General features: G+C 42.5%; 2 protein-coding genes across 2 annotated transcripts; one reads left to right on the top strand and one right to left on the bottom strand.

Moving 5' to 3' along the window:
• The first annotated feature begins 565 nt into the window (after window positions 1–565).
• On the top strand, window positions 566–11402 carry gpkow (G patch domain and KOW motifs). Its single transcript, XM_061846297.1, has 11 exons — window positions 566–771; window positions 974–1188; window positions 2567–2700; window positions 4355–4461; window positions 5309–5522; window positions 5595–5727; window positions 7470–7635; window positions 7721–7826; window positions 9487–9556; window positions 11014–11099; window positions 11178–11402. Exons 1-11 carry the CDS (start codon window positions 584–586, stop codon window positions 11307–11309), a joined length of 1551 nt encoding a protein of 516 aa, XP_061702281.1. The 5' UTR covers window positions 566–583; the 3' UTR covers window positions 11310–11402.
• Window positions 11049–17403, bottom strand: pqbp1 (polyglutamine binding protein 1). Its single transcript, XM_061846310.1, has 8 exons — window positions 17321–17403; window positions 16498–16568; window positions 16290–16401; window positions 15646–15746; window positions 15373–15561; window positions 13753–13810; window positions 13474–13653; window positions 11049–11189 (listed from the first exon to the last, which is right to left on the bottom strand). Exons 2-7 carry the CDS (start codon window positions 16562–16564, stop codon window positions 13503–13505), a joined length of 678 nt encoding a protein of 225 aa, XP_061702294.1. The 5' UTR covers window positions 16565–16568; window positions 17321–17403; the 3' UTR covers window positions 11049–11189; window positions 13474–13502.
• Between the last annotated feature and the right edge of the window lie 139 nt (window positions 17404–17542).

The raw sequence follows: 17542 nt of genomic DNA, 5'->3' as shown, positions 1-17542 counted from the left end.
CCCTAGGTGTGATTGCGGGTGGGGCTGTTTGTCTGTATTCAGGGTGTGGCCTGCCTCCTGCCTGTTGACAGCTGGGATAGGCTCCAGCACTCCCCGCGAGCCTCATGAGGATAATTACACAATTAATAATAATTGTAAGTCATTACATCCATCCATTTTTTGAGCCGCATATCCTCACGAGGGCCACGAGGAGTGCTGTAGCCAATCCCAGCTGTCTTCGAGCAGGAGGTGGGAGGGTACACCCTCAACTGGTCGCCACCCAATCGCAGGGCGCATACAGACAAACAGTCGCACTCACAATCACACCTCGGGGCAATTTAGAGCGTCCAATTAATGTTGCATGTTTTTGGGATGTGGGAGGAAACCGGAGTGCCCACCCGGAGAAAAGAGAGAACATGCAAACTCCACAAAGGTGGGGCTGGAATCGAACATGGCACCTCAGAAATGTGAGGTCAACCAATTCACCAGGGTTGTAATTGTAACAAGATGCAATTACAAAGTAATCTTCCGACAGTCGCGAACCAGAAAAGAAAAACTACAACTCCCACAATGCTGTTCTGTCCTCTGACGTCACCAGACCACAATGGCGTCGCACGGAGACGTTTCTTGCTCCCCTTCGGCTTCGGAAGCCAACGGCGAGAAGAAACCAACCTCAGTTTCGTTCGGTTTCGCCAAAACGTTGAGCAAATTCAAACCTCCTACGGGCGACGCCGTGACGACGAAAGACGACATCGATTATTTGACCGGAATCACCAGGAATGCATTGGAGAGGTTAGTTTTATGCTAGCCGTGTTTTTTTTTTTTTTTTTTTTTTTTAAACGCTAGTCTCAAAAATGACTTGAAGTGTATTATTCACATTTGGGGTTGAGTATTCATATTTTACAAATCTGCTGAGTGTGAATTTGATTGCGAGCGGTGCCGTGGCAGTAGCTCGCTTGTCTCCTAAGCCATCCATCATCTTTTGTGTTCGTAGCACGAAACCCTCCGACGCACCATCGGAACGCGTCATCCCCCTGATCCTGAAGAACCGCTGGCGTGTCCAGGACCAAGAGGAGCAGTTTCTCGGAAGTGCGGACAAAAGTCACAAATCGCCACAACGCAATGGCGACGCAAGTGGAGGCGAAAGTCCCGATTCGAGTGGCAAGAGCGACTCCGTGGAGGCGCAGGCTGTCAAAGAACTTATTGAAGGTGGCTTGACATGCAGGGCTTCACGTGGCTCCTGAGACAGAGATGGTTGGATTAGCCACAAATTATAGTTACTAGTTTAAATCATGACTGAAGTAAAAGTAAAAAATCTCAAGTATTTAGTAAAAAAAAAAAAAAAAAAAGCTGTGGGTGTTAGTGAGGAAGATGCACGAGATAGGCTTAAATGGAAAAAGATGACACGCTGTGGCGACCCCTAATCGGGACAAGCCGAAAGGAAAAGAAGAAGATTTTGTGAAAAAAAACAAACTCATGTACTGATCAATTTTCATGTATATTTTTGATGAAAACGTGAATGCCAAACTGACCAAGATGCAACTTCAGATATCACTTTAGCTAAAACAATACATCAAATCTTTATAGACTAGCATAAATGATGGCAAATTCAGCTACAAAAATAAATGAATTCTTAATCAAATGAGAAAAATCAGCCACAAATGGGCTTAAATGAATTTTCTTTGTAAAACAGCACATAGAAAACTACGTCTTTTCTTTACTTTGAATTAGGCGGATATGTGGAGCTGCAGTTAAGTGTGTGTGACATATTTGGAATATGAGCCCATGGATTGTGTGCTGCTTCTGGCTGAGAGTTGCACTTTCTAGTCAATCATATTTGGAAAAATGTACGGGTGTGGTCAGTCATGGCCGCAGATATAAAGTTGAGGGTGTGATTAGGGAGGGAATCGAGTATGAAGTTGTTTCCAATTTGTTCGAAGACCGAATCAACCGCTGCGCGCGTTACGCTATTTCCGGGTTTTTTTCGGGGGTTCGTTCAAATTCACAATAACAAAGCGCGTCGTGGGTGGCTCAGCTGGTCGAGCTGTGCGCGTTCTGTTATTTCCGGGTTTTGTTGCCGGCGTTCCGGTACCGATTTACGTTCGAAAACAGAAGCAAAAACATCTTTACATTTTCGTTTGAAAACTGATTTGTTCGCGAACGGGGGCTGTGCTGTAAATGTAACCGAGTAAATGTATGACTTCCCACTGGTGGTACTGAAGTAAATGTACAGATACTTCCACCGCTGTGCGGGGTTAGCATGTTCTGCCGGTTCCTGGGTTGGACTTTCTGCTGTTTCCTCCCACATCCCCAAAACATGCTCGATAACAGTTAATAGAAGATTCTGAATTGTCTGTCGGTGTGAATGTGAGTGTGATTGGTTATTTGTCTGGGTGAGACCTGTGATTGGCTGACAACCAGTTCCGGGTGTACCCCGCCTCGACCCATCTTAATAGGCGGCAACTCTCCCGCGACCCGGTTCGGAAAAATGGATGCCTGGATAATTCGGACCAGCACTGAGTTGGCTTATGACCATATTGGCGGGCGAGCGAGCGGTGTCATAACTTCATATTTTTGATTGCGGTAGATTCCAGGAGGAAAATGGAAGAGTTGCAGTCGGAGGCAAACCTCAACCTCACAATCCCGCTGTTGGCGCAAAACAAGGTGCCCGATGGCTTTGAGGACGGAGCCCGTTTAAATGTGGAGCTGCGCCCGCAACCGGTGAGTAAATGGAGTCAGCGCAGTCCACCTTTTTTTATACCAACTCTTGGATTTATTTCACGAGGTTGTGCGAGCGTACGCACTGTTGCGGCCGCTAAGTTCACAAAGTGCTAAAGTTCATCAAGTTAGAAAGCAGCTCTGCATTTCACACTCATCTGAGTCCTTACAGAAGAAGGTTTTGATCGAACAATCGCATTTGCTTCGTGCACTATGTACTGGTATTCAATCCAAGAGTTAGGGGCCTGGTGCTTAATCCATCCATCCATTGTCTGTACCGCTTATCCTCACGAGCTCCGCGAGATTGCTGGAGCCTATCCCAGCTACCTTTGGGCGGGAGGCGGGGTACACCCTGAACTGGTCGTCAGAAAATCGCAGATAAACAAAAATCCACACATGCACTCTTAGTCACATCCGCAGACAATTTAGTGGACACAGTTACAGCCCGCGCGCCATCGCATTCACAAATCTGCACAGTCGAGCACGAAAAATCACGTGTGTGAAAATTGTTTCAATTAGAAAGACATAGATATTGAAAGACGTTGCTCATTTTGTGTAGTCTTGACCAATGTTCCCTCAAAGCTGCGCCACTGCGCAATTGCGCACTTGTAGCACATTCTCAGCGCGCATGAAAACCGATCCAGCGCAGTGAACCACAACCTGGAGTATTTAGTTTTTTTTTTAACACAGAAGCACACGGTCTCTGCTCAGCCTACTTCTACTTCCTTGTTTACCTAACACCGCCCCCCTCCTCTCTTAAAGGGGTACGCTCATAATTGCAAACAGAACACACACCCGCAACTTTATATCCGCGGGCACGACTGGTGGACCACACCCGTAACTTTATATCTGCGGCCATGACTGACCACACCTGTACACTTTTCAAATATGAGTGACTGCAGTTAATTAGATTTTACACAATCAGGATTTTTGTGGCCATTCGAGCGAGTTGTGGAAAAAAAAAAAAAAAAACGATATCCAATCACAATGAGTCTATCCAGTCTGGTCAGAATTGACTTAAATAGATAAAGCCCTATGATCATAAAAAAAAAAAATAGATACAGTGGATTTATGGTATCGGAATACAAGATTTCATTGCAGTAGTCTTACATAGTGCAATCGTGAAAGAGTAAATATGTTTCGTAGTCTGATCCGCGCGTTAAGCCGCTTTGTCTCTCCAATAGTGCCAACGTTTTTATTTATGACAACGTTATTGCCGTCAGATATTTTCAATACTACGTCAAAAGACATGAAAAACTATTTAAATGCTATCATCTAAAAATAAACTAGCTTCTGGATTCAAATGTACTGTACGCGACGGCGACGGGGATTAAATGTAAATAAATCTCTGAGTCGGATCGGCAAATGATAACACCAGTCCCATAAAATTGGTGTAAAGTCTGGAATTACGCTACCGTACATGTTATGGGAATGTGGGAGGAAACCGTCAACCGACAGTTGGGATAGGCTCCAGCACACCCGCGACCCTCGTGTGGATAAGGGGCAAAGAAATTGGATGGATGGACAATGAGGTGAAAGCAAAACAAAAAATACAGCTGCAGCCTTGTTCCACTGAGGACAATTAATTATATGACAAGCAAAAAAATGAATGTGAATATATACAGTACATGTTCATATCTGTGTATGTATGTTACAGTCCACAGAAGATGATTATGAGAAAGTTCCGGTTGAAGGGTATGGACTCGCGATGCTGAAGGGGATGGGCTGGAAGAAAGGGGAAGGCATCGGTCGCACCTTTAAACAGTAAGTCGCCGCCCGTCTTGTCTTATCGTCAGACTAATATGATTTATATGATTCAAAACCTTTTCCACCATTCTGAAAATGAACGCTCACACAGTAATGCCAGCTATCAGCGGGTAGCACAGACCGAGCCCTGCGTGGAAGATCAAAACAAAAACAACACAACTGAAAGTCGACTTTCCACCTACCGTAATTCCCGGCCTACAGAGCGCACCTGGTTACAAGCCTCACGGAGTACATTTGTCAAGGAAATACCATTTGATTTGATACGCTGAAGCTATGGAAAAGCCGCAAGTGCCCACAATGAAACCAACACTGAAACACGAGACATTACATAGAGAGTTTAACGCTAGCACTGCCACGCTAACATTGTAGCACTAGCGTGTTACTGCCGTGTGAGCGCCGCACTAACAGTGCAGTGCAGTTAAAAAAAAAAAACAACAAAACATACCAGTAAAAATCACTGAGACACAGCAGTAAGATGCTAGCGCAGCGCTAACAGGGCCGGACCGGTAAAAGTCACCTCCTCGGCACGTATATTCCACCGGTGTCACTCTTACTTAGCCGCATCACCGCATAAACCGCAGGGTTGAAAGCGTGTGAAAAAAGTTGCGACTTGTAGGCCAAAATTACGGTAATTTGCTGGATCGAATCAGCTGCGCATAATGCTACAATGGCGTTTGTTTGTTTTTTAAAATCCAGTTCAGTATATTTTCCAAGTACGATTCAGTATTTTATTTCTTTTTTTGGAGAGCTAATTTTCAGGTGGTGAAAAGTGAGAATTTACTGACAAATTCCGTCTAACAGTAATGGACGATTTGACGCCGTGTCGCCCTTTTTGTCACTGCAGAGACGTGAAGGCATATGAATACAAGCCGCGCGTAATAGGCTTGGGTCTCGGAGCCGATCGGTCGGCCATAAAGGATCTGGAACCGGCCAAGCGTCGGCGGCCGCCCAAGCCGGGCGAGGAGCGGAACAAGGAGGAAGAGGAGGAGCACCTGGTGTTGGGTCGTGGCGGGTGTGTGCTGTTGGAGTCGGGGGCACACAAAGAGCGCTACGGAAAGGTCAAATATGTTTTAGAATTTCCCTGACACGACATACGACGAGCGATTTTTGACGCCCGCCGTCCCGTGCAGATCGAAGCTCTGGACGCAGACAACGCTCGCGTTTTGGTGAAATTGGCCATCGGCGGCGATGTGGTGTCAGTTCACCAGTATGCCGTTAAACTGGTCGGGCAGAAGGAGTACGACAGATACGGCAAAGACCTGAGTAAGTTTTTGGGCTCGGTCGGGCCTCGGATGCGAGTATCCTGACTTGAGAATTTTCCAACTGACCGGTGAGCATTAGAATAACTCACATCGTTCCGCTGTATTAATCTTTATTACGCTAAAACAGTTTCCTCAACTCTATTTCAAGTCCATCTGAACTCGTTCACTGCTAGTTTCGAAGCCGTTCGTTACTCATCTTACTGGAGCATTTCGACTTTATTTTTGAGATCCTCAATAGAGGCACCAAACGCACAAAATGAAAGAGTGGATTCTCATCTTTAAAGAAATGTTTGCTTCTGGCTGTTTCCATCCTCGTGTAATGAGCTGGAAAAGGTCTCGTGATGGCAAAATAATCATTTATTTCGCGATAGACCACGACAAAACGCACTGCGAGTGACGCTGGCTCAACACACGGCTTGAGTTGAATGTCAGTGGCCTTTTTACGTGGTTTTTCATTCACTCCCTTGAAGCGCATCAACTCACAATCGCAACACACTTTCCATTACCCACCACGAGTCCGTTTGAGTGTCAGGTGCCTAAACGTGCCACACTCCCAACATTTTGGCGTTTCTCACACTCATCATCAACGTGACGAGCTGCAATTCACTGCCTAATCGTTACCCTCGACTCGAAAGCTGTGCTGATTTGATGCAATGCTGCCATCTTCTGGCGTCTGCTTATCGTGAATTTCATCATTTTGACTATCGCACTCGCAAATTTGCACACTCGAGCACGAAAAATCACACGCGTACAATGTGTTACGAGTAGAAATGCATAGATAACGAAAGACATTGTGTATTTTGTGTAGTCTTGACCAATGTTCCCTCTAAGGTGCGCACTTGTCACACACTCTCAGCGCACATGAAAACCGATCCAGTGCAGTTTTTTTTTTTTTTTTTTTTTTTTTCTGCTCAGCCTACTTCTACTTCCTGGTTTACCTGACACCGCCCCCCTCAGCTCTTAAAGGGGTACACTCAAAATTACAAACAGAACACCCCCCCCCCCCCGCAACTTTATATCTGCGGGCATGACTGACCACCCCCGTACATTTTTCAAATGTGAGTGACTTGTCGCACACTCTCAGCGCACATGAAAACCGATCCAGCGCAGTGAACCACAGCCTAACATCTTCCTGGTTTACCTGACACCGCCCCACTTCCGCCCTTAAAGGGGTCCACTCATAATTACAAACAGAACACCCACCCGCAACTTTATATCTGCGGGCATGACTGACCACCTCCGTACATTTTTCAAATGTGAGTGACTTGTCGCACACTCTCAGCGCACATGAAAACCGATCCAGCGCAGTGAACCACAGCATGATGTCTCTTTTTTTTTTTTTTTTTTTTTTTTTTCCCGCTCAGCCTACTTCTACTTCCTAGTTTACCTGACACCGCCCCACTTCCGCCCTTAAAGGGGTCCACTCATAATTACAAACAGAACACCCACCCGCAACTTTATATCTGCGGGCATGACTGACAACACCCGTACATTTTTCAAATGTGAGTGACTGATATCGTATTGCCTGCCACCCTCCTCCACTGGTACTGGTTGAAAAACGAGTTTGAAGAATATACATATTTAAGTCAGTCAACAGTTGGATAAAAATGTCATCATCCATGGCATTGAATAAGTTAAGACCCATCTTTCACTTTAGAGGTTTCCACCTTTAATAAAAGTTCTTGTAATTTTGCAACCATGCGAGTTTTTTCGGGATAGCGTCATCTGTTTCGCCCCCAACAGGTCGTCTCAGTAAAGCGCACAAAACGAAGGTAAAAGAAGAGAGAGAGCGTGACGAGCGACGCCAACGGGAAGAGAAAGAGAGGCGGCCCGCAGATGACGTCAAACGCGAGCGAGACGGAGGAAAAGATAACAGGAAAAGGAAACGCAGAGAATCCAGTCACGACAGGTGCGTCTCCGGGACGTGTAGAAACCTCCGACCGTACTACGTACGCGGCATTTGTTTTTTTTTTTTCGAAAATGTGTTTTTCCAGAGAGAAGCCACCAGAAAAAGAGGCGCCGCCTTCCTGGCTCCAGAGGGACTTGAAGGTCCGTTTCGTCGACAAAGCGTTCAAGGGGGGCAGGTACTACAACTCAAAGGTAATGACGCTCATCGCCTTGAAGCTCATCCATTTCCCAACCGTTCGTTATGCCACGCTTGGATTTAAAATTAATTAAAATTCTCACGGCATGCCACCCGCACAAAAAGTATGACTCCATATTTGCTGGATGGGTGACTTTAGTGGGCACCTTATATGCAGTACTGTTATTTATCAACAGAAAGTAATATGCAGCTATTAGCTTTGAGAAATGTATTACCGTAGCCAGCGTTTACAGTTGCATATCTCAAACCACATTACTTAAGCTACAGGTGTCAAACTCAAGGCCCAGGGGCCAGATCCGGCCCACCACATGATTTTTATCTGGCCCGCAAAGCCAAATCTAGTGTCCATTTCCATGATTCTCGTAAAAATCTGTACCAAAATTTCAAAATTGTCATATGTCATAAATGATCAAGCTGATATATTACATGCACTTTTGTGTTACAAAACATGAAAAGTTGAAAAACACGTTAGCCTTGATTTCTGATTCCAAAACTGCTTCATAAATTGATTATATAACTATGATGAGACAAATATTTTTATTGTTTCACAGTCAAAATGGCCCTCTTGAGGGAAACCTGAACGACAACGTGGCCCGTGAGGAAAAAAAAAAGTTTGACACCCGGCATAAGCTATTTGTTTTTCAACTGTACCTCATGTTTCCCAACATTTGAAAAAGTTTTTTTCCATTTCACAAAGATTTACAGAACGGATTACGCTATTTACATGTAAAATGCGCTTACAAAAAATTCTGGTTACGAATCGACTTCTGGAAGAGATTAATTTCATAAGGAGAGGTACCACTGTATGATGTAAATGGTCATTATTATTGTACGCAAAATATGATTCTTACTACGAAATTAAAATAAGGAAAATGAGTAACACTGTCACCATAAGGACTGTAAAAAATATAATCTTATATTAGATCATAGTAATAATGGAAATTCAGTTGCATGTATGTTTATTTCACACATATCCAACTCACGCCTTGTTAAAATATTGTAATAAGCTCTGTAATACTTGCAACGTGACGTGTCCAAGCAGCATCTTTTTGACGTAGTCTTTGGGCAGCATAATATAATTGCCGTTGGCCTCAAAAAGAATAATTGAATCCATCCGTGAGTAATTGAGGCACCCTTAGAAGATCTCATTTCCCTCTACATTATGGCAGTCAGTGTGCTCAGTCATGCCCGCAGATATGAAGCTGCGGGTGTGTGTTCTGTTTGTAATTATGAGTGTACCCCTTTAAGAGCGGGGGGGGGGCAGTGTCAGGTAAACTAGGAAGTAGATGTAGGGTGACCAGAGACAATGTGCTTCCGTGTTAAAAAAAAAAAAAAAAAAAGAAGACGTCAGGCTGCGGTTCACTTCGCTGGATCGGTTTTAATGTGCGCTGAGAGTGTGCGACAAGTGCGCACTTGCGCAGTGGCGCAGCTTGGAGGGAACATTGGTCGAGACTACACAAAATAAGCGCCGTCTTTCAATATCTATTCGTTTCAAATTTTCGTACTCGACTGTGGAGATTTGCGAGTGGAATGGCTCGTACGCGCCCGGCAAATAACGGCGACTGTTATGGCCGTAGTGATCCAAACCACAATTGGTCAAAAACGGATCCACGCTGCTAATCATCAAAAAATCATCATCATATCGCCTTCTTCCAGATGCGCGTGGAGGATGTCTTAACCCCGTCCACTTGCATTTGTCGAACTGAAGAGGGAAGACTTATAGATGGTAAGTCTGTACAACTATTGTTTTTTCTCCTTTTTGACAGTTATTTTATTCAATAGATGATTCTCAAAAGATGGTACATGAACTACCGTAATTCCCGGCCTACGGAGCGCACCTGGTTACAAGCCTCACCCGGTACATTTGTAAAGGAAATACCATTTGGTACATACATACGCCACAGCTATGTAAAAGCTGCAAGTGCACACATTGAAACACAAGATATTTACAAAGAAAGACGGTACACAGAAAGAGTTTAACGCTAGTCCTAATGCTAGCGCCGCGCTAACGCTAACTGGGCCAGTTAAAATAAAATTGACCAGCAAATATCACTGAGACACGCCAGTAACACAACAGCAACACGAAAGAACAGCGCTAACACTAGCGCAGCACTAACGGGGCCGGTAAAAGTCACTTCCTCGGCACATATATTCCACCGGTCTCATTCTTACCTTTTCCGCTCGAGTGCCCCCCTTGCGGCAGTTAGAAAAAATGCACAAATTAGCCGCATCACGGCATAAAAAGCAGGGTTGAAAGCGTGTGGAAAAAAGTCCCGGCTTGTAGGCTGGAAATTACGGTAATCACTGACGTAGACTTGTAAAGGAAATACCATTTGGTACATACATACGCCGCAGATGTGTAAGAGCCGCAAGTGCCCACATTGAAACACGAGATATTAACAAAGACGATACACAGAGAGTTTAATGCTAGTGCTAATGCTAACAGGGTCGGTTAAAATAAAACTTACCGGTAAATATCACTGAGACACGCCAGTAACACAGCAGCCACACGCTAGCACAGCGCTAACGCTAGCGCAGCACAAACAGGGTCCGGTAAAAGTCACTTCCTCGGCACATATATTCCTGCGGTCTCATTCTTACCTTTTCCGCTCGATCGCCCCCCCCCCCCCCCCCCCTGCAGCAGTTAGAAAAAATGCGCAAATTAGCCGCATCACCGCATAAAACGCAGGGTTAAAAGCGTGTGGGGGAAAAAGTCGCGGCTTGTAGGCCGGAACTTACGGTAATCACTACTGACGTACAGCCGTATCGTCCAATTGCTTGAATGAAACCGATATCAGTGACAAAATATTAGTCATTTTATCGAAGGTTGGCATACACGCTTTGTACCTCGCAGGGCAACAAATATCAAACGTTAAAATATCTCCCTCAAAGCTCCATCACACACGAGGCAGAAAACTCACCAAAAATGATCAAGCGAGCTAACATCTGCGATCATGTTGGTAATTATTCTTGGAAATTGAAAAAGCAAACAGAAAATTCAAAATCGCCAATTACGTTGTAATTACAGTATTTTGGGTGAGGAACTGCTCTGACATTATTTATTACAAGCTGTTCAACTGCAGTATGAAATAGACAAAAAGGTTATTTGCTGTACAATAGCAATACAATATTTCTAATAAGTCATTTCTTCTTCCGTGAATCAATTTTGCGCCGCGTTAAAAGATGTGAAGCAGGACATGTTGGAAACGATCGTGCCCAAAACCGAATACGAGGCCATCATGGTTGTACTGGGTGAGCACCGGGGACAGGTGAGTCCAAAGTCTGCTGGGTCTTCTGCTCGATGCTTTCCGTGCGTCGGGAGTCACTTCTGGATCTGAACCTTGCAGGTGGGTCGGATTCTGCAGCGGGACAAAAACAAGTGCAAAGCGACGGTCCAGCTTGACAGATATGAAAAGAAACTTTTTACTTTGGACTATGACTTTATTTGTCACTATTTGGGGGCGACAGACCACTGCTGAACTTGGACGAATATTTAAATGTCATGTTGTAACAAAAAAAAAAAACCATCTCTTTGTAATGTTTGTAATAAAATTATGAATTTGCACAAACGATACTACAAGATCATGAATTTTTAGCTTTGATGGAATTAGCTTAGTCTAGAATCTAGCAATACTAAAAAGAAAAAATGGCAATATTCAAATGGTGAAACTTTTAGTGTATTGCTGGTTACACGAAATGAAATTAATTTCAATGATTTGAGCAACAAGTCAGTAGCAGGAGAAATTTTGCAATCCTTCAATTTACAGTGGCCCCTTATAAAGCTCGTGACGTGACGTCACTATTTTCACGCCGCCATATTGGAGGTCAAACAGAGCCCGAGACTTGTTGTGCTGTTGGTTGTCACAACAGACGAGACCAACATTCAAAGAGATCATTCTATGGAATGCCAGCTGAAAATACCAGAAAAGATGGATGTATTTCGGCAATTAAACGTGATGGATGGTGCCCAGCCAAAATATACACACGACTGTGTAGCGATCGCTTCACTTCAGGTAGGAATTGTTCTTATCAATCTCAAAATTACCAAAAAGTATTTAGAATGCCAGGTTGGCTCATTTGAGAACAATGCGTTTAAAGACAAAAATATGACAGGGAGTCGTCTCAAATGTACACAGAAGCGTGTAGCAGCCACACGTTAAACTATGGTAAATCTATCCAACACTTTTTTTAAACTATGCATTGGACTCATTTGAGAACAATGCATAGTATTTAAAAAAAAAGGAAAATAAAAGCGTCCGTCACACAGAGGTTTACGTAGGTTAACGTGTGGCCGCAACACGGTTCTGTGTACGGGGACTGAAGCCTCTCCCAGCGGTTTTTTCTTTTTTAAAATACGCACTGGACTCATTTGAGAACAATTCATATTTTAAAAAAAAAAAAAATTTGTCACTGAGAGGTTTACAGAAGTTTAACGCGTGACCGCAACATGCTTCATGCACGTTGGAAACAACTCTTGTCATTTTTTTGAACGCACTGTTCTCAAATGAGCCAACTTGGCCTTATAAATACTTCTTTGGAAATGCTACAGAGGAGCTGACTCGCTTGTCTTTTATGAATGCCAGTTTGTGTAAAATCAGGGGTCATTTATTGAAATATTGGTATTTGTATTGAATACTCTCTGAAAAGACCGATGGATTTCGGCAAAGGTTAACGTGTAGCCAGGTACGCTTCCGCATTCAACGAGCCGTCAACCCGTCGTCTTTTTTTTTTTCCAATCATAGTTAATGAATGCGAGTGTGTAAAACCAGGGGTCATTTATTGAAATATTGGTATTTGTATTGAACACTATCTGAAATGATCGATGGATTTCGGCAAAGGTTAACGTGTAGCCAGGTACGCTTCCGCGTTCAACGAGCCGTCTCCCTGTTGAGAGCAGATGTAGCAACGAAGCATTTGTACGCGTCCAGACTTTCCTACGCTTTCAAACTTTTCCGTGTAAATCTCGACGACTTCCTCACCAGATCCGTGTGTTGATCCAGTTGTCCAAGACGAGCGGAAGCCAATTTTTGCTTATCGGCGAAAACGTCGACTTCGACATTAAATATGGGTCCGCGATGCCAAGTGTCTGTAATTTTTCCACACACCTTCGTTTATTATCACTTTCTAAACGTTTTAACAGTATCAGACAAAACGTGCTGTTAAGACATATTTTCGCGTTATCGCCAACCGACTTAGCATTGAAGAATGCTTTGTTTGACCGTCAATATGGCCAGTCATGTGACTTCGGTGACGTAGGCGCACGAGGTCTTTTGCCAGACGTGTCCTCAAATGGCTCATATGACAAACATTCCTCCTATATCAAATCATAAAACATATTTACACTTGAATATTAAAGAACTATCGTAAAAATCATTTGAAAAAAAAAGATGTCACGACGGTAAAACCCTTTTGTAGCGCCAATGTTTGGGGGGTCACCTTTTAACAAATGGGAAAAATTAGGTAACTTCTGTTAATAATATTTGTAATGTATCATTTATTTGCTCTAGAATGAACATTCTTTTCCTCACTGATCATAGGAACAAAATGGCGGTATGACCATCTCGTTGTCATGGAAATTAACTTTTTACAAGACAAAAAAAAAATGAATTGTGAAGCCAACCAAACAAAATGCAGCATACGTACAGCCGGGAGTTGTTTCGTTTTTTTTTTTTTTACTCCTTGACAAACTGGTTCGCAGCGTTGGCGCGCAGAACCGCTCCCGGACTCGGGTACGGCCGCTGCTGGAAAAGAGGCCCGGCGGCCGTGGTGTCGGCGCCCGTCTTGGCTTCGTTACGTTTGGGAAGGCCGCTTGACCACGAGCCCCTAAAAAAAAAAAAAAAAAAAGAGCCCCTTTCGCTCAGATGCCATCGCGTCAACGACGGAACAAAACAACGGGGCCGGGAAATCATTCTGATACTGTACCTGGGCGCGTCAGAATATGCGCTTGGGTCCATGGGGTCCATTTCGTCGTCTTTTTTACCTGAGGAGAGGAGAATAATTGTAGTGGCACAAAAGGCCGAAATCGTATAGCAAGCATTGACCTACAGTTATTACCATTTCATGACATTTCTCATTTATAGTATTATACATAACAAAACGTATGTGAATTTATGTAGAAAGCCGGTTGAAAAGTGAAACGTTCGAAAACCGAAGCGCATTTTCCCATTACAATGAATGGAAAATGAAATAATGCGTTCCTAGCCTAAAAAAAAAAAAAAAAAGTTTTTTAAAGCGTTATTTTTTAGCTTTTCCTTATAATAAACTGCATAGTTTAATTACTTCATATAACTAAATCATTTAAGACATATTTTTTTTTTACTTAAAATGTATGCTTTAGCAGTAAAGTATACTAGGCTGGGAGTGCATTGCCGTATCTGGAGCGACTCGGCTCCAAGCCTTGTAAACCTTTTTTTATTAACAAAAGTGCAGAATAACTTATTATGGGGGTGGGGGGGGGGGGACACAAATTGTTTTTTTATTTGCACAGATAGTACGAAATGTACATAAATTTTAACTTGCAACTAGAGGTAGGGTTAATGGAACAAAAGAAAAAAGCAATGCAAAACAACTGTTTCAAATGTCTTCGGTGGGGGTGACTCGCCCCTTTTTAACAAAGCGCGCGTTACGTCGTTTCCATTTTTTGTCGGGGGTGCGTTCGAAAGCACAATAACAAATCGCCGTGGGTCAGCTGGTCGGGCCGTTCGAATACCGCTTTTCGTTCAAAAACCAAAGCGCATTTTCCCATTAGAATGAATGGAAAATGAAATAACGCGTTCCAAGCCTAAAAAATTTGCCGGTTTGTACGAAAACAGAGACGTTTGAAAACCGAGGTACCACTGTATAACGTTCAACCTCAAATATGGAAATTGAAATTTTTCTGCTATATTAACATGCATTGGAGGGGGGAAAAAGCCAGGAAATAACACAAATAAATAAAATAGGATTAATCCAACGTCTCCAAACGTTTGCGCTGTGTTTTGCCATTATCAATTTTTTAACCATTAAAAGATTACAGATCCATTTCTTATATATTCAAGGAGTCTTATTTTTATGGATGCCCTACAGGGGCCTAAATACAATATACTAATACAATATACTAAAAATTGAATGAAAGGTGATTTATGTTTATTCTTTTAAAAGGTGGGCAAGTTCCATGATTTAAAAGTTGCACTATTGATAATGTTTATAGTATGTATTCATTATTAAAATTCATTTGGCTTCCAAAGTGTATGAACAATTCAAAAGGTGTAACATTTCATATTGCATGAATTATGTATCAAAAATGTGATGGTTCTTTCATTTAAATATGATCCTAGTGAATTAATTTCAGGAGGAAATATCTGCGATAAGATGAAATAGTGCCACCGGGCAACAGAGTTTACATCTTAATCATTTCTCATTTTTGTTATCGTTATTCTATCCGTCTCATTGCTGTTTTTTTTTTCAGATTTTATACCATCACTATAATTTGGAAGTAAATGTAAAATTTGTCAAAAGTTCCCCCCCGTGTCGGTCATTAACTGTAACTCAATTTGTGCTGACCTCGTTTCGCCTTGTGATACGGCGCCGCGTCCTCCCTCCTCTGCTTCCTCCTGTCTCGTTCCCGCCGTTCGTCCCTCTCGCGGTCGCGCTCTCGTTCCCGATCTCGGTCCCGGTAGCGCTCGCGATCTCGGTCCCGCTCCCTGTCCGGCTTCTCGGACTGACGCTCCGCTCGGTCGTCCCCCGCGTCCACTGAGCAATGTCGAGGCAAAGTCGGGTCAAACCACAACAACATGCAAAACTGTGATTATTATTATTATTAATTTTTGGGTCCACCTTTTTGTTTCTTTGCAGCTTTTGTTATCTGGGCTGATGGGTCATTTGGGGACAGCCAGGCCACTAAATCGGTTTCCACATTCCAGTAGTAAGGAAGACCACTAGATTAACAAGATAAAAAATTTAATTTAAAAAATGAAAAAAAAAAAAAAGAAAAAAAATAGAGCTCTGGGGAAAAAAAAAAAAAAATAATGGACCCTCTCCCTCCCAAAAAAAGCTCCTTTTTTGGTATTTTGATCATTTTTCATTTCCTAAAACTAAATGTGCTTAACGACAGTTTGTGTTTCAAATTAGGGATTTATTTTGCAAGTAGTTTATACCAAAAAAAAAAAAAGTAAATTATTACTCCCACCCTCCAATAAAAAAATCTGAAAAACTGATTATTTTGCAATAGTGTGTTATTTTTCCAATGCAGTAAAATCATAAACCCTGCAATTTATTATTCTTTGCTGTTACAATTACTGAAAAAAATGACAAGAGGACTCCAGGGAGCGCACGTCTTTTTATTGCCCGTCCAATTATTAATGGTAAATTGCAACAACGTTCAAAATTTTGAATTATTAAAACCAAAAAGTATTGTTTTATGAAAAGCGTGATTAAATGTCAACAATGTAGGCATATTGCGAACATCAACCTTTACGTACCAACTGGGGTCAAAGACTTTATACCAGTTTGGCGGCAGATTTTCCACCCTGGTGGCTTCGTAATCTACGTTGTTGTCGTCGTAATCTTCGGCAATAATCTCCTCGTCTGCCCCTGGAGTAACAAAAATGACACATGGCAGAGGAATTAAATCCATTGAAATGGGGCCGGGGTGTTTTTTTTTGTCCTATGAGTCGTTGTCCCGCAAACCTTGTCCTGACGGTTTTACGATTCCCCTCTTGGCCAAGCGGGCCAGCAAGGCTGCGGGAAGAGGCATTCTTCTGAAATATGAAAGAGGACAAAGCATTTTTCACAAAATAACGTCTTCATTTCATTTATTTGATTAAGTGACCTGGAATCATTGCAATGAAATAGAATGATCATCTAAAAATACTAGTTGTTGCCATAAATATGCATGTGTTTGTCAAAAGAGAAAATGTATATTCAGAATCTGGTAGAGTACATTTAAGTAACTCCAAAATTGACAATAGTAAGACTAAGGGGTGAGCAACATCTGAAACATTTTATCACCGATTTATTGAGCGTTTTAGAGGAACAATATTCCACTTGTCTCCTTTATTTGAGGGACCGTGAGACTTAAAACAACACTGGCGAAGAATCTGGAGGTAATAATTCGGTATGTTTAAGTGTTTCTCTTTTATGTGGACAAATATGTATTGGTCTCGATTCATCTTGGGCAATAAAGGTTATAACGAAGGGATATAAATGTTATTTATTACCAGATAACACCAGCAGTGCACGGTGTTACAGTGTGACGGTTTTTGTTTTTTTTTTGTCCCGCATGTTCGAAATAAAAAGTCCCATTCGTCAATGTTGATGTAAAAAATGAAATTAACAGTCCCGCGACGCTACGAGTATTAGCAGTGCAACAACATGGTGGTAAAACTTAATAAATGCGACGAATTAATCGAGAATGAAAAAAAACTCTGCTCAAACTCGCAATTGAAAGACATAAGAAACAATTACTAAAGCACAAAGTGAAGTATAAAATTAAAAACTAAGCATTATTTACCTGGTATGCGACGATCACCCGCAGAATCGACCAGACCACTTCCTGTGGCGCACGTTGATGACGTAGTCGTATTACTGCAACCGTATCCTATTTGTACATCAAGGAAGGATATACGCGATATTGTTATTAAATAATTCAGAATGTAACAGACTTGATCGTATTAAGTGAGATTTAACAATATTGTTTAAACCCTTACAGCCCGTTTGGACGAAATTTCATAGC

Source organism: Syngnathoides biaculeatus, chromosome 2 (assembly GCF_019802595.1).
Source record: "Syngnathoides biaculeatus isolate LvHL_M chromosome 2, ASM1980259v1, whole genome shotgun sequence".
NCBI lineage: Eukaryota > Metazoa > Chordata > Actinopteri > Syngnathiformes > Syngnathidae > Syngnathoides > Syngnathoides biaculeatus.
The sequence above is the reverse complement of the archived record's forward strand: the minus strand, read 5'-3'. Positions and strand labels throughout refer to the sequence as shown.

What these genes read in the sequence shown, in the direction of transcription:
- gpkow (XM_061846297.1), top strand. Translation starts at nt 584, where the DNA reads ATGGCGTCGCACGGAGACGTTTCTTGCTCCCCTTCGGCTTCGGAAGCC. An exon ending in ATCGGTCGCACCTTTAAACA is followed by an intron (nt 4,462 to 5,308) that starts GTAAGTCGCCGC and finishes TTGTCACTGCAG; the next exon opens with AGACGTGAAGGCATATGAAT. An exon ending in GCAGGTACTACAACTCAAAG is followed by an intron (nt 7,827 to 9,486) that starts GTAATGACGCTC and finishes GCCTTCTTCCAG; the next exon opens with ATGCGCGTGGAGGATGTCTT.
- pqbp1 (XM_061846310.1), bottom strand. Translation starts at nt 16,564, where the DNA reads ATGCCTCTTCCCGCAGCCTTGCTGGCCCGCTTGGCCAAGAGGGGAATC. An exon ending in CGTAAAACCGTCAGGACAAG is followed by an intron (nt 16,402 to 16,497) that starts GTTTGCGGGACA and finishes TTGTTACTCCAG; the next exon opens with GGGCAGACGAGGAGATTATT. An exon ending in GCATATTCTGACGCGCCCAG is followed by an intron (nt 13,654 to 13,752) that starts GTACAGTATCAG and finishes TTTTTTTTTTAG; the next exon opens with GGGCTCGTGGTCAAGCGGCC.